This window comes from Triturus cristatus, chromosome 6 (genome assembly GCF_964204655.1).
Source record: "Triturus cristatus chromosome 6, aTriCri1.1, whole genome shotgun sequence".
Taxonomy (NCBI): domain Eukaryota; kingdom Metazoa; phylum Chordata; class Amphibia; order Caudata; family Salamandridae; genus Triturus; species Triturus cristatus.
In genome coordinates, this window is record NC_140589.1 from 1,760,866,959 (window position 1) to 1,760,884,257 (window position 17,299).

Here is a 17,299-nt window from a genome sequence, read left to right on the forward strand (position 1 = left end):
AAAATATATAGTAGACATTGTTGCTCTCAGGCCTTTGCTTTGTTTGATTAAGATCTGGATTGGGTAGAGAGCTCAGCTGTACAAACAGACCCTCTCTGATTCTTTCTCCCTTGACCACTGTTTTTAGAACGTGTTGTATTGCAACGAGAACGTGCAGAGCTGATTAAACCCATGGTACGGGGGCACATGTTGTTAAGCAGGGGTCTCCAACCTTTTCTGTAGTGAGAGCTACATCTGAGCAGTGAAAATTGTCGTGAGCTACTGAAGGCTAGGAAACTCGCAAATTTTTTCGAGAGACCCTCCCACGCCCAGTTTCATTGACTTTAAGCCTAATTACTTCCAAGCCCATATGGTGGTTTGAACATAAGAGGGCACTGTCCCTCTTTTGAAGCTACAGACAGCTGCAGATCGTGCTACCTGAAGCAAAAGCTTGTCTTGCTTGGAAGCATTCCTGGAAAGTGTAACGAAATACTGCAGGATACAAGCCTATGACCTGCTTTTGTTATCCTCGATCTAATTGTTCACGCACTGCAAAAGTTAAACCTCAACATATTTTCCATACCAAATGAGAATTATTGAAGTCTAGCTTAGATGTGCAGTCACTAGATTTAAAAAAAAGAGACTCATTTTATTGTCTCAATTATTTCTCCTTCACCACATACTCTTTATTACAGTTTTAAAATGTCCCATCCTGGTTTCAGCTTTAAATAATTTTCAACTAGTTTGATTCATTAAGGGTTTTATTCAGAATACTCCAGATCTGTCCATGATCCAGAACTCTGCTACCCAAAGAAACTGCTGCAGTGTTGGTGTTGATTGCCACATGCACTGGGAACAGAGACGTTTTAAGGCAGGGGCAAAGTGGGCTCTGGCCCAGAGCTCCACCCATTCAGGTACCCCGATACGGCCAGCGTTGCTCTGCAGAGAGCCTTGCCCGGTTGACCTTTAATAATTTTTAAACCGATTGATTTATATATCCTTTAATTTATTTTGAATGTGGCTGATGTGCGAGTCTATTACAGAGTATTTGCAGAGAAATGTTGTGTTATGTTTCATGCAACATCCATAAAAATGTTTCATTTAGAATAGATCGAAAAAGTACATCACATATTAGAAATGTGATGGTGGCACAGAGATAGTTTGCAGTAATGTTTGTGAGCTGCTGCTGTGTTAAACATTAAAAACACACTGAATGGTAAATATAAACATTTATAATTTTGACGAGCTTGCCTATGCTGTCAATGGCTTGTCCAAAGAGGGGATTGAAAGAGTTAAAACTGGATCGGAAATTCAAAGCTGCTCAGAAGCAAGAGTGGAGCAATTTACATTCTTTTTAGGAGTGCAGACGGGGGGATTTTTTTAATGTTGTGCCTTCGGTAAAGGAAACTGAAACTTGGCAACACCCTGCTTCTCCTGATGTAAAACCCAGATCTGAAAAGCGAAAAAATACATTTTTGATTTTGTCTGTTACTCCTCATTTTGGCTGCTTCAAACTTTCAGGCAGTGTTGCTGAAGGCATCCTTTGGGCCTCTTTCACTCTTAAATCCCCAGAAATGTAGTTAGCATTTGCAATAATATATTTAGCATTGATAGTTCGGGAGCAAATGGGACAAGGCAGGCTCAGACTTCGCTAATAACAAAACCCAGTAATTCAAGTGCCCGTGGCATACCAGCGGCTGCAGCACATTTACAGTACAGAAGGCACACATCACAGCTCCAGTCTGGAGAACAGCGCATTAAGAGGTATAATGCTTACCGATTGATCTGCTCCTCGCTTGTCTCACTCTCGTCTGCCTTTCTTCCTCCTCCGCCCCTCGCTTTCACAGCTACCTCCTTATCGAACCTCCACGCAGCCCGACCTGCCTCGACCACCCTTCTCATTCGTCTTTGTTCTCTCTCTTCCCCCGGCTGGTGTTTAGACCCCTTCATCACTCGCACTAGCCACTGCTTCACTGTCCCTGCTCGCCACTCCGGACACAGTGTCTGTTGTCAGCGGGCCCATCGCACCGCGCTATGCGCCACGTGTCCTGCCCCTGTGATGAGACCTGCGGGCGCTGGCCTGCCAGGGAGAGCCCCTCCTAGGCGTCTGAGAGGAAGCAGCTGTGCTCCCTCTCTGCCAGGATGCAAGGTAGAAAAAAGCAGGTGGTGCTGGTTCGTAGCAGTTCAATACTGCTTGCACCACCTGCATGCTAGCAGGCTTTTCCAGGACCTTCTGCTTCGTACAGGCACAAGTCATGCTGGATCAAGAGGGCGGTGCCAGCCTGTGAAAGGCGGGTAGCGTGGACTGGAGGAGGAGATCAGCAATAGCGTCATCATCTTTGGCCTGCCCCGCCCCAACTAAGCTCAGTTAGGCCAATCTGAGCAGTTGGTTTTGGTGAGGGCAGGCAACGGCTGTAAAAAAAGGCCGAAGAATATTAAATGACAATAACAGGCGACTAAATTTAGATGCAAGGCGCGAGCTACTCATGGGGGTTCGGCGAGCTACCGGTAGCTCGCGATCGACCGGTTGGAGACCCCTGTTGTTAAGGGTATGGAGCCTTAATTATCCCTTATAACAAATGAGAGGAACAGATTTGTTTTGGTGACATTCAGGTTTCATCTGTTGCATCATCTTTTGGTATCCGCCAGTGGATAGAGTTGTCCTGAAACTTTGGCGCACTGTGGCTGCCACAACATGTCTCCACAAGATACCCTACATGTTGTGCTGTTTTGTAAATATTTTAGCATGCCCAGGAAGTTGTTTATTCTCCCGGTACTGAAATCCCTGAATCTCACTTAAGTTCATCCAGTGCTCATGTACTTGCAGCTCCTACAGAATGAACATGTTTTATTTCCGTTCTCATGCTTTGTACGAACTGCTTTGAGATCTAGGCGCTCTAGACCTGACTAATCTTGTTGTTGCTCATGGAGAATTTTTAAAGCAATGCATTATCAACACTGTTTTTCCTTCTTCTATTGCTTTAATGGTTTTATCACCATGCGTGTTTCTTTTTACAGTTTTATGGAACGCACGTATTGTGATTTTATGTTCTTTTTATGATTATATTCATAACCGAATATAGATTTATATGATACTGCTTCTTAAACTTTAAGACAGGATACTCACGCTCTTAGTCAGTCTCCATCTCAGATATCTGGCGTACCTAAACCTAACATATCTGCTTGTGCACAAATGATGTCTAGGAAGAATAAATCAGTTAATGTGTTGAGTTTTGTTAAAAGACCTAAAAAAGATCTGCTCTCACCTACTAAGTCAATTACTTCTCCCACTTTAGATGATCTCCTAGAAGAAATTAAAACCATGCAAGCTTTTAGGGTTCAAACTACAAATATGTTACAGAAAATTGATGAAAATTGGTCCAGGTAGGGCCAAATAATTTCTATAATTGAGTTTAAAATGTCTCAAGTGGACAATATAGAAACTAAAATTGAAAAAATAAATGACAAAATAGTATCTTTGAAAAAACTGAGGAATTTGAGAACAGGAACAGAAGAAAGAGCTTTCATTATATGGCCTTCCTAAGGATACAGAAGGAGCAATTAAGCTTCTTTATCTTAATAAACGTATGCCACAAATAGTAGATTTGCCTGACTGTACTCTTTTACATATTCAGAGGGCTCCTCATTTGGGCCTGAAACTCTGTCATCTACTAAGTCATTAAAACTCTGATGCTGCAAAGGGAAGGAAGCAGTTAGTCAGGTACTAGAACATTATTTGCATAAGATGTTGTTAGATGTTGGCAGCTAACAGAAGAATGGAGTTCCTGACTCTATGATCTATTCTGAAAACAATCAGCGCTAGATTAGGTCTTATCCATCCATATTTGCTAAATGTTATCTATAAAGAGAAATCTACCCCACATGATGGTCCTTAGAAGACAAACTTGTTTTTTCATAGCAGTTGAGGAGAGGAGATGGACATATCAAAGCCTTGCTCATGATCTTTTAATTGTCTGCTATGTTGTAGTCTAATATATATTCTTGTCATAGCTGCAGTTGTATTTTAATTCTTTTGGTCTGTGTATTATTTGATTGATATTAAATACTCTTGTGTAATCTCCTTTTCCTCTCTCTTTGGGTGTATGATATGTGTCAGAGACTTCTTGTCATATTTGGTATCTGCTATTGTGGATGCCTGCATCCAAGGGCAATTAGAGGTGAGATGTACGTCTTCCAACTTAGGGTGTTCACCTTTCCTTGCTTGTTAATGTTACTGACATTGTTTTGCTGTTCAGTTGTTTTCTCTTTGAGCATGTTCAGTCTTTTCTCTTAAAGACTGAAAGTTCTCCTTTTTGTTTGTTCCTTTTTTGTGTATTGTTTTCTTTTGACATAATAAATGGTCTGTTTGGACTGTCTTCATTCTTATCTGAAGTGATGTTTCTTTTCATATATTCCAAATATGCAGGTGTTGTATTTACGTTGGTTGTGTAATTATCAATGTTGAGAATTATTTCTTAAAAAGTCAAAAGTATTGGCAATGTGGTAAAACCTCAGACAGATGAGTGGTGGAATGTCAGCCTTCCCAGGAGCTGGCAAAAAATATAAGCAGTTTAAATACTATCAGAAAATTGTGATGATGAGGATAGATCGTTAGCACGGGTTGTAAAAGTAATAATATCCCTCTGTGTACTGTTAATGTATATGGTTTTATATGGTTCTTTACATTTTTCTAGAATAACAAACGTCCTACAGTTTCTTTAGCCAAACTGAAGAATAGTAAATCCAGTTGTGGAATCATTTTTGTAAGAATATTGGTATTAAGTTAATGAGCATTATCTATGATAATATTGTTAGGAGAAGAGATTTTAATCACTTTTTGGCCTTTTCTTAAAGAAAAATTCAAAGGCTGGTATGGCGCCAAATAAAATGCAAAAAAGGTTTTACAATGATCATTTCTCAAAGGGCTTTAATGGATACAAGGAGACTGTCTAATCCTGCTGTTTGAGATAAACATTTTCCTCCCCTATACTAGGGCCACATTTGGTATTTATTACATATGTGCCACGAAAAATGTATGCAAAAATATATAGAACTCAGAAATTGGGGCTATTTGAATTTCAGATCATGCCCTGTTTATGTGGGATTTTTTTCTTGCCAAATAATAAGGCTGGGAAATGAAAATGGAGATTTAGTAATGCCTTTCTGAAAGAAAAAACATTATTTAGCGTATGAAAATGTTGCTAAAGCGTTTATTATTTTTAATAAAGAAAATGATTATTTTTTCCATTCTTATGGGATGCATTCAAGGTGGCTTCCAGAGAGTTTCTTATTAAATATTTTCTCCATGATAAGAAAAAAATTACAGAAAAAGAATCTTTTACCATCTTGAAAAATATCAAACCCCTAGAGCATACATACTACACAACCAAATCTGGGATTTATTAGATGAGTTAATGAAAATGAACATGGAATTTAATTAAAAATGTCTACTGAAAGTGCTTGTGGTTAATGTCCATTACTTGGATGGGAAGAATAAGTCAGGGAAATTATTGGTGAATTATCTAAAATTCCCCAAAAGTATATAAATTGCAAACACAGATACACACGCTCAAGATTTGTTACATTTCTTTAACAATATAGTAATAATTTAGACTAGATTACTGTATGTCTACATTAGAAGATGACGTCACAATTGAGGAACTTTCTAATACTATTGCTAAATTGAAAAAAGAGCATGCTCCAGGATCTGAGGGTTTGCCTTTATCAACCTGATACAGTCAACTATAGACCAATTTGTTTAATTAATTTGAATTCAAAGATTTTTGTCATGGTATTAGTTTTGAAATTAGACAAATTGCTCCATGATGTAATAGGCTTATAGCTGATGGGTTTTGTTATGGGAAGACTTATTATAATGGATGATGCTAAACAGCAGTGGGCCATGCAGGTAAGCGCGTTGTTGGGATGTCGACAGAAGACAGAATAGGATTTACTTATTTAATTAATTTTCCCTATTCTGTCATCTGTCTACTTACCCCCGCCCGGCCATGGCCCACCGCCTCACCGCGCTTACCTGCACAGACCGCCGCTGATGCTAAAATGTGTCTAAATATCTCAAGTAAAAATATTTATTCAAAATATCTAATGGCGGCAACAGCAGACATTTGACAGGTTTGGATGGCTTTATGTGTTTACGAATTTGGAATGGCACAGTTTAGGCCTAGATTTAAGGTAATATTTTATCTCTATGAAAATTAGATCTGGGGGCAATTTTAAGTAAGCCAGAGTAATCAGAGTAATTACACTAATTCCGCAACACTGTTTGATGCGAAATTACCTTAATAAGGCAATTATTCCCGCTTGAGAAATTAAGAGCAATTAGGGGGGAACATTCTACTGCGAGAGCACTTGTATCGAGTGTGAGCAGCTGATTGTGCTGCTATTTATATTTTGTTGCATTTAGTGTTATTTTCTTAGCGCACAATTCATCTTCATCTTAGCTTCCCGTTTGACCATAAGGGGCATTTTTGCAATACAAAAATAGGGCTAAATGCAGAATACTCTTCTCACATAATTCTGCATACATTCTCAGAATTTTCAGGTAATTCAGCATGATTAATCTATCCAGCTTTAAAGGAGATATGCCCACTCCTATTCAAAATCTCAAAATATCCATTCTGATTAATGAGAAGGTTTCCTCTTTTTTACCTTGAAAAGAGTTACTAAATAAAGTTTGTGCTTTATCCACATTGCTGTGAGTTTGAGCATTTAAACCTTTTCTTTGACAAAAATCAGTAGCAATTACCTAATGTGGGGGTATTCATTTGGAGACAAAATTAGCTTATGCAAATTATATGTTGATGTATATCTCAATCCCCAAAGTTTCATTGCCACAGTTCTTTAAAGAATTAGACATTTATCATGACTTTCGGGTTATTAATTAAACACTGGAAAAGTTGTTCATTACCTTTGTTAAGGCCTTCAGTGTGTATCCCGCCCCTCTGAATCATGAAGGAAATTTGGGGTTTCATTTCTGCTCTTAAGTCCTAGGCAAGGCATCAAGTTCACACTAACTTCTTGCATCTGCCCTCAGACTTCTACCCAAGGGATCATCTTAAGCATTTTGCTTATCTTATTGACATCCTCATACAGCAGCTGTCAATTTTACCCTGTGACTACCTCCTATTATGTGCATTGCCCTCCTTTGTTACCTGGCTTTGAGTTGGGTTCAACTAATTGTGTAAACTTAGTAGACTAAACAGTAAAATAAGGATGGAATTGCAATATGGTGCCACATTTAACACACTTCAATATTGATGTAACCTTGAGAAAGTACTCTTTCCATAGCAAAGCATGTGTCGTATGATTTAATGTGAATTACAACCATATAGCTAAGAAAATGCATGTCTTTTCCATAATATACAATACTAAATATTTCATGCTGACAGTGATGCATGTATGTAATACTGTCAAAATTAGTTCCAATAATCCCTTCGTTGGATGTTTGATGTGTGGATTGAACCTGCCACAGTGAGCTTAGTCAATCACATCCATGTACAGTTCTTTCTTATCCTATACCTGTGTGATAGTTTTAGAACTATTACCTTGCCCTTCAATTATTTGTGGATACTGTAAGCCTCCTTTGCATTCTCATTTTCAGTAGTTTTATTTTTCTCTCTTTGTTTTGATATATCATGCTCTCAGTATATTCCTCTACGTTCACTGTCTACTGAGGTGAGCTGCCATGCCATTAGAAAAGGCTGCTCCCGGTTGATTGATTGATTGAACAGGGATTTATAATGCGCAACTTTGCCCAGAGGCGTCAAGGCGCAGATGATGGAAACAACAATCAGCCAAAACTAAAGGGAAAAGAGAGCTTTAGGGGTAGGATTCGGCGAAAAGGAAAGTTTTGAGCGCTCGACGAAACAGAAAAAAGGAGTCCTGATTCCTTAGATCAAGAGGGAGCTCGTTCCAAAGTCTAGGCGCAAGGGCAAAAAAGGCCCTGCCTCCCCACATTGCCTTGGCAAAACAGGGGACCGTAAGCAACTTCAAACTGGAAAAACGGAGAGCTCTACCTGGGGTGTAATACGACACCAAGGACCTGATGTCCTCTGCCCCTGCATCATGAAGAGCCCGATAGATGATAGTCAGGGTTTTAAATTTTATCCTGGCATGAACAGGGAGCCAGTGAAGCTGTTTCCTGATGGCAGTTCCAGAGGAGCGTCTGGGGGCGTTGACAACAAACCTTGCTGCCGCGTTCTGAACAACTTGCAGCCGATGAACCAGGTTGTTGCTCATCCCAAGATAGAGGGCATTGCAATAGTCCAGGCGCGAGGACAAAAGGGCAACCGAAATTTGTTTCCGAGCATCAGGAGAAAGGTACTGAGTGAGCTTTCTCAACACCCTCAGCACCCCACAGCAGGTGGAGACAGTCCTGTTCACTTGCTTGTCAAAAGCCAGAGAGGTATCAAATAAAACTCCCAAATTACGGGCAACAGAGGAGGGTTGTGGGCAGACTCCCAGAGCCGACGGCCACCAGTCAGATGACCAGACCTCTTTGTTTCCCCCAAAGACAAGAATTTCTGTCTTCTCCCCGTTCAACTTTAAAAAGTTTGATGTCATCCAACCTGCCACAGCTCCCATGCAGTTCTTAAAGTTGAGAGCCGTGGAACCGACCGATTGTGACAGGGAGACCATAATTTGGGTATCATCGGCATAGGAAAGAACTTCCAACCCAAAGGATCTAACAAGCCTAGCAAGAGGGGCCACATAAACGTTGAAAAGGGTGGGGCTCAAAGAGGAGCCCTGTGGGACCCCGCAGTGCAATGGCTTGGCAGTGGAGAGGAAGTCGCCCAACTTTACCTTTTGCTCCCTATTATTGAGAAAGGAGGTGAGGAGACTGAGAGCCAGCCCCTCCACCCCCATCTCACCTAGTCGGGAGGCCAAGATGGTAGAAGACAGGGTGTCAAATGCGGCTGTACGGTCGAGCAGGATCAGAAGCGTAGTCTGACCCCTATCGACCTTAGCACGGATGTTATTGACCACTACTGTAAGAGCTGACTCAGTACTGTGCTCCTTTCTGAAACCATGCTGAGATGGATCAAGCAGGCCGATTTTATCAAGAAAGGAGCTGAGATGAAAGTTAAGGTGAGCCTCTAACATCTTGGCGGGAGCAGGGAGGAGGGAGATAGGACGAAAGTTCTTTAAAGTCCCAGGGTCCAAAGTGGCCTTTTTTAGGAGGGGCTTCACAATAGCGGTTTTCCAGGATGCTGGAAAGGTCCCACTGGCGATAGCCCTGTTCATAACCACCAGTATAGGGGGAATTAAGGTGGCCCTGCAGCTTTTTAAGATTTTAAGCGGACAGGGATCAAGGGGAGAGCCTGATCTAAGGGAGTCCAGCAGTCTCTCAAGATCAGAGGCAGAAAGCAGTGGAAAGCTAGAAAGAATATCACTAGGGGGGGGCATGATCACAGGGTCAGGAGAGAGAGGGTGAGTAAGATTGTCCGCTTGGAGAGATGTGTAAATATTTAGTATTTTAGTATGAAAAAAAGAAGAAATCTGATCACAGAGAGCTTGTGGAGGGACTATGGGATCAGGGTGATGAATAGAGGATAAGGATTCCATGATTTTAAACAAATCACCAGAAGAAGTAAGGGAGGATGTAAGACTGGAAAAGTATGTTTGTTTTTCGGCTAAAACCGCTGCTTTATAGTTTTTAAGAAGGATTTTATGGTTAAGCCGACCTTCAGCATCTGGCCGAGCTCTCCAAAGCCTTTCCTGCCTCCTACATTCCTGCCTCTGAGTTCTCAGGGATTCAGAGTACCAAGGTGCTGAGGGACGTTTCCTAGCACTATACACCGATTTAAAAGGGGCCAGGGTGTCCACTGCATTTGCAATGGTACTTGCAAGCTCCTGTGCTGAGAGATCAATGTCCTGTGAGGAGGGGGGCTTGAATTTGGCGATGAAGGGGCTCAAAGAAAGATCAGTCAGGCCCCGGAAGTTCCTCTTCTGCACCCAGCAGTCTGTAACTCCACTGGGAACTGTAGGGACACAGGGAGTGAATTCCATGGAAACCGCAAAATGATCAGACCAAGAAAGGGGAAAAAGAGGCCCTAACTCTAACCTGGAGTCATTCGTGAAGACTCCGTCTAGTGTGTGACCGGCAATGTGAGTGGAAGATGAGACCTTTTGAAGTAGGTTAAAGGGGGCCAGTGACTCCACAAGAGATAGCGTCTCGCTAGAGTTATTGCTTTCCAAATGGAAATTAAAATCCCCAAGAATAGTGAGGGAAGGCCTGTTTAAAAAGGGCTCTATGACATCCAAAAGGTCAGAGCCAAACGAAGATCTAGGGCCTGGAGGTCTGTAAACGAGAACCCCAGAGAAAATTTCTGAGGGGGAAGAACTAAGGGAGAAAAATATAGCCTGAAAGGAATCATTGGGGGAAGGAAGAGACTCAATACGGCAGGAGAAGGCGATCTTATATATAATGCCAATTCCCCCCCTTTACGGCCCTTTCTGTCCTGTCTAACCATGGTATATCCATCAGGGAGGGCATTGAGCAGGTCAGGGCCGGAACAGTCAGAGCCCCACGTTTCTGTTACGAAGACCCAGGAGGGTTTCTTTTGGGACACAAAGTCCCTGAACGCTAAATTATTTTTAACCAGGGAGCGAGTATTAATAAGGAAGCCTAAGTCTTTCAAGGGGAGTGGAGGCTCTTGCATCCCTTTATTCAATTGAAAATTGGTGACAGGTTCCGGGAGAGCTGATATAGACCCGTTGAGGCAGTTACAGATCAGATTATGCCTCAGTTGGTCAGGCGAGAATGTGTGATGGCAATCTAGCTGGGAAGGTCTCAGGGATTTAAGAGTACTCAGGGAGTACAGTCGGGGGCAAGCTAGAGGGACCAGAAACCGAGCAGCATCCCTGGCACCTAGCGCTTCCTTAGCGCTGACGGGCGCAGACGGGCAGGACTCTGGCATGACTCCGGCGTGAGTCCGGCCCGTCCGCAAGGCGCGTCCGCTGCGCGGAGGAGACGTCATCCCCTTATATAGCAAACTAGAGGGCGTCCTCGCGCTACAATCCCCCCAATATGGCCGCCAAAGCCGAAATCGCCTCTCCGTGAGCAAGCTCTCAGCGTCAATACTCAGCTGAGAGCTGCCCGAGAGCGAGTGGACAAGGAGGTGAGGCACACGAGGTACGATCTTAGGGGTAGATTGAACACCAAGTGCCCAGCCCCAAAAGCTTCCTAGTGCAGATTAAACAGTGCACTACCAAGTGCAAATTAGGCAGTGCAGTGAGAACGAATTAAAAATAAACAAATCGTACAAATTAGTTAAAAGTCAACCAGGCAAGAGAGCAAGGAGGGACCACCCGGCTTGTCGCCTCAGGAGGGGAAATCAGGCTGTCTAACGCGAGCACCGGGTCAGGGACCCCTTATATAGCAAACTAGAGCGCGTCCTCGCGCTACAATCCCCCCAATATGGCCGCCAAAGCCGAAATCGCCTCTCCGTGAGCAAGCTCTCAGCGTCAATACTCAGCTGAGAGCTGCCCGAGAGCGAGTGGACAAGGAGGTGAGGCACACGAGGTACGATCTTAGGGGTAGATTGAACACCAAGCGCCCAGCCCCAAAAGCTTCCTAGTGCAGATTAAACAGTGCACTACCAAGTGCAAATTAGGCAGTGCAGTAAGAACGAATTAAAAATAAACAAATCGTACAAATTAGTTAAAAGTCAACCAGGCAAGAGAGCAAGGAGGGACCTCCCGGCTTGTCGCCTCAGGAGGGGAAATCAGGCTGTCTAACGCGAGCACCGGGTCAGGGACCCCTTATATAGCAAACTAGAGCGCGTCCTCGCGCTACAATCCCCCCAATATGGCCGCCAAAGCCGAAATCGCCTCTCCGTGAGCAAGCTCTCAGCGTCAATACTCAGCTGAGAGCTGCCCGAGAGCGAGTGGACAAGGAGGTGAGGCACACGAGGTACGATCTTAGGGGTAGATTGAACACCAAGCGCCCAGCCCCAAAAGCTTCCTAGTGCAGATTAAACAGTGCACTACCAAGTGCAAATTAGGCAGTGCAGTAAGAACAAATTAAAAATAAACAAATCGTACAAATTAGTTAAAAGTCAACCAGGCAAGAGAGCAAGGAGGGACCTCCCGGCTTGTCGCCTCAGGAGGGGAAATCAGGCTGTCTAACGGTGAGAAGTCTGCACCATTTGCCAATGTGTTCCCTGTTGCAGTGTCACTGTCACATATATTCCTCACCAGGAGTGCCGTCACCACAAACCCCTGAGCTTTGTTTCAGCTTCCTGGACCTCAAAGCCTGCTTCATGCTGGTCCCTCATCTAGAGGTTTCCACTTTCAAATTACAGCTATAAGTAGCTCTACCTGCAATACTTCTAAAATGTCTATGGTGATTCTTATGGAAGAGCAAATGCTTTCTGAACCCAACTTCTAAAGTTACCAAAATGAATTACTTTAACTCCCAATCAGCAATTTGTTAGCACTTGTCTAAATGCTCAGGTGGCTGATACCACCATTCCTAACTCCAAAGTTGATCAACAGGGCAACCCTGAGGTTTCCCACAATATTCTGTACTTTCAATTCCCACAAGATAAATCCGAATATGGTTTAGGCTTTAAACATAATAAATATGTTATTATTAGGAAGACAAATACTCCAGTAAAATGTACAACGCGCTATGTCTTCAGTTGTTTATTATAAATATCAATGATAGTAATACTTTATTTTTATATAGCGCCTGCATAGCATGAAGAGAGAATCTATTTCATTTCTTAGTGCATGGATTGAATGCACCTACCAATAGCTCAGGTGGAAAAATGGGCTCTTGTGTTGGATCGAAAGGCTGGAACTCAGCTGAATTAAACAAAGGAGTTGATGTGCTGAGCTGCAAATAAAAGATGAAGGTTATCGAATGGCAGGATTCCTTTTCAGAGCTAAATATGTTATGTTATAACAAGAGCAATAAACACATTAGATGCAGATGTGCCGCATCCATTTAACTTATAAGGACAACATAAATGCACAGCCCCATCTGTTTCCTCACTGCACATGATAACCTAAATGACAACCTCTATGAAAACGGACATATCCACATAATCAAAGCACATAATCAAAGCAGCAATGCACAACAAGATACAACCATAATATTGACACTTCACAGCCTTATACCTACACTACCAAGCACCATCAACCAAACTATAAAAAGTTGGAGTGGAGAATGATGTTCTCTTGTAATTAATTTAACATACCTGGACTGAATAGCAATTCACAAAATAGCTACATTATTGTTTGCAGACGATACCCTTTTGGTGTCCAAAACCCCTATGGGCCTACAAAAACCTCGAAATCATTTTAAGGCCTTTTTTGATGCGAGGGGTTTGGTCATCAACACTACTAAAACTAAGTTGATGATGCTAAATCCCCACAAATCCTTTAAAGGTAACTTGGTCCTAGACAATGTTCCGCTCAAGAGGGTTGGTTCTTTTGAATACTTGGGAATCAAGGTGTCTGAGGGAATGGCTTGGAAGAAACACCTAGAGAAGGCGACCCTAAAATCTTCCCAACTAACTGGGGTATTGCGGCAGGAGCAATGCCTATCTTATACCAAGCCTGTAGCCCCCACACTCAAGCTGAGAATTTCTTCTAAGGCAACAAGAGTACACACCCGGCTATGAGAATAACAAGAAGAATGAAGGGGAAACGGTTTAGAGAGTGAACATGAGATGTGATGATGGTCAACGGAGAGAGACCTATGGTGAGGTGTAAAACTTGAAACCCATAGAAAATCTACCAGAGAGTAAACTTCTGAAATACGAGACCAAGATGTTAAAGAAGACTGACAGAATGTCATTCACAATCTTTGCTGATGGGCTAGTGCAATAACGAGGCATTCCTGAGAGAGTGGAATGGAACTGTTATAAAGAATCTGCTTCTGGAGGAATGGGCCGGAGGAAGGCCAGATTGCATAAGAAGGGAGTAAAACAGTCAAGACCCATCAGTACCCTCTGACCTATGTGGGGAGCTGGACAGCCAATCAGAATGCTCCCTTTGTCAGCCATACCCACCATTGCAGGATTACCAAGAGAGAATTCCATGGCTGCCAGTTCCCTGCTCTTCTGGGCCCGTATTACTGAAAGGGCGCACTTTCCATGTTCGTGCCACAGCACACCTTTAAGCAAGTGTGGAGGGTGCAAACAGGGAAAGTGTGCCCCATTATGAAGAATGTGCTGCTAGAAGTACAGCCGCGAACTCGGCTCCCCCCCCCAGGGCAGTGCATTCAAGAGAAATACGGAGCAGCTGTTTAAAAGCTTCTCTGTGCTGGTGTTAACCTGCTTTCACCTTTAATAGGCATTAGAGATCCCCTTGCAGGCGTGTGCAGTGAGTGCACCCGCCTGCAGAGAAATCATCCCTTGAGAGGGCAGCCCACAGGGGTGTACTGACAGTGAGCTCACATTCAGTGGTCCTCAAAAGGGCATGCTTGCCTCTGCGTTCATGTCGTAAGCACAGAGGCAAGCATGCCCTTAGGAGGTGCACTGAAAGTGAGCCACAAAAATGCCCCCATGCAAATGAAGGAGCACCCTCTCTCGATAGGACTGGCGTTACATGTGTGCTAGCGCTATCTGTTTAACAGAAGGGGCCGCAGACACTTTTGAGGCCCCTTTTGTAATACCAAAATGTCCTGGGGGCACACAAACTGGCTGCAAATGCCTGTTGTGCCCCCTGGGCATTCCTGCAATACGGCCCCTGGTGTTCTCTGCTTCATTGCCCTTCCTCTCTTCCCTAGAGCTGAATCTGGGTCTCTGTGGGTGAGGAGATAGATGGCTCTTGCACAGCTCTGGCTCTTTTCTCACAAGATGCTGTCACGCTATGTTGGCCCCTACATTTCCTAAGCTTAAGAAGAATGAAAGCCCTAATGAACAGCAGAAGAAAATACAAACATGTCACTTTTTTTTTTTTTCTGCCAACTGAAGGCAGCACTGGGGAGGAGAAAAGTGGATGGCAATAGCCTTATTTCCCCTACCTGCAAGGCAATAGTGGCTTTTTATTTCTCTTCCCTCATTATGGGTCATCACCTGTGGTTTGGGGTGATAATTGTAGAAAGTGTAATTCAAAGCCAATAAACTGCACAGGTGCTAGAAATAACACGTAATTAACTCACTCCCACAGGATATTGGAATACCACTTGTACAATAGCATGGTAGGCGACTCTCAGTCCCTCTCTGTGTGTTTATGATTAATTACTTTAAAAAACCAAAGGAGTTGTGAGAATGACTAGGGAAGCCTGTGAATATTTTTGTTGCAGATTCTCATTTGTACAACACTCTCTCTCTCTCTCTCTCTCTCTCTCTATATATATATATATATATATATATATATAGATATATAGATATATTATCTACTGGCGGTCGCCAGTAGATAGTTATAGTTAGGACCGTGTTTCCATAGGAAATCTGAAAATTCTATTTTAAATAACTTTGGCGCCGGTTGACGAATCCTCGTGAATTTTTCAAAATAGGTGGGGCGCTCCGCTCCGCTCCTACCCTGAAAGTCTCGGGGTGATTAGTCAAGCGGGGGCTGAGAAAAAACGGGGGTCCCAAACCGCGTTTTCCCCATGCATTTTTCCATAGGGACCTTTAGTCCAAGGTACAGCCCGAACGGCTGAACAGAATTACTTGAAATTTGGCAAAGAGAAAGTCCTCAGGTCAGGGATGTGCCTTTTGAATATCTGGAGTCAATCTGTTCAGAAGTTCCTGAGAAAATTTCAGTTAAAAGTACATATATATCTATAGGCGCGCACATCACTGATGACATATGTGTCTTTATGAAAAATAAATATTTGTAATATATGTATAGCTAAAGATTAATGGAAGAAGACATGGGTAAATAAGTGTCTAAATACAGTGATGTAATATCTGACGTCATCAGCAGAGGATTGCGGTCACGTGAGTTATAGTTTCCTGCACTAACTATAACGGAGGAATTTCATTGGTTTTTTACGAGTGAAATGTCCAGCTAACTATAACATGTGTGAAACCTATGGTTTTTTAAGTGAATTTGCAAGGTTTTTTAAATGCTAATTCGTAACTATAACGTGTGTGAAACCTATGGTTTTTTCAGTGAATTTGTACGTTTTTTTAAATGCTAAGTTATGTATTTATTTTTCTTTTTTTGTTTCAGGTTTTTCACCGTGCGCGCGCTGTGGGCGCTCGGTGCGCTTCGCGCACCGAGCAACCACAGTTCGCCGTGCGCGCAACGTGCGCGCACCTCGCGATTTAAAAAAAATATATATATATTTGATTTTTAATTCTATTTTTTTTAATGATTTTTTTCTGCCGTGCGCGTACGGTAAGCTTACCGTACGCGCACCCCGTGATTTAAAAAAAAATATATAAAATGTATTTTTCATACCTTTGGGTCCTTCTTGGACCCCCTGACAGACGCTAGGGGGTCTGCAACTCTCTTCGTTGCCCCCTTTTCACGTTCTCCACCTTTGTTTATCAGTGTGAGACACACAAAATGGCGGCCAACACTTCCTGATTTCGACCGATTCTAATGTTTACAGTCATGTAACCACCAATCAGAATTAAGCTCGCACACGGCAGCGTGCGCGTACGGTAAGCTTACCGTACGCGCTCGGAGCGCGCCTATAGATATATATATTGATTTAAATGCTATTTTCTCAGGAAATGCTGAACAGATTTACATCAGACCTGCAAAAGGCACATCCCTGACTTGAGGACTACCTCTCTGCCAAATTTCAAGTAATTCTGTTCAGCCGTTCGGGCTGTAGCTTGGACTAAAGGTCCTATGGAAAAATGCATGGGGAAAACGCGTTTTGGGACCCCCCTTTTTCTCAGCCCCCGCTTGACGAATCCCTCCGAGACATTCAGGGAAGGAGCGGAGCGGAGCGCCCCACCTATTTTGAAAATTTCGCGAGGATTCGTCAATCGGCGCCAAAGTTATTCAAAATAGAATGTTGCGGATTTCCTATGGAAACACGATCCTAACTATAACTATCTACTGGCGACCGACAGTAGATAATATATATATATATATATATATATATATATATATATATATATATATATATATATATATATCCAGAATGTGGTAGTCCTTTTTGAGCAGCACCCGAGAATGCGACGGAGGTTACCAGCCTCAATCAAGGGTAGCTGGACAGCTTCAAAATAGTGGGTTGGTTGCGGCAGCCTTCCATCATGCCTGACGTGTTTCGCTATATCGCTTCTTCTGAGGCTTTAAACGAAAGGAAAACGTGCAGTGGTGTGCCTGCTCCCCCATTCATTGGCCCACAATGACACGCCCCTGTATGGAGCTTCCAATT

The 17,299-nt window shown here is 42.8% G+C and overlaps 1 protein-coding gene and 1 pseudogene across 2 annotated transcripts in view; one reads left to right on the forward strand and one right to left on the reverse strand.

Annotated features, from left to right (window-relative positions):
* The window catches only part of LOC146821941 (xanthine dehydrogenase/oxidase-like), a 452,547-nt gene that overhangs the window by 238,757 nt on the left and 196,491 nt on the right, over window positions 1-17,299 (reverse strand). For both annotated transcript variants that reach the window (XM_085613026.1, XM_085613027.1), the window contains exon 8: window positions 12,755-12,841. In XM_085613026.1, the coding sequence (XP_085469152.1) occupies window positions 12,755-12,841 (87 nt within the window). The remainder of the gene's footprint in view (window positions 1-12,754; window positions 12,842-17,299) is intronic.
* Window positions 2,072-2,191, forward strand: LOC146821943 (small nucleolar RNA SNORA17; annotated as a pseudogene).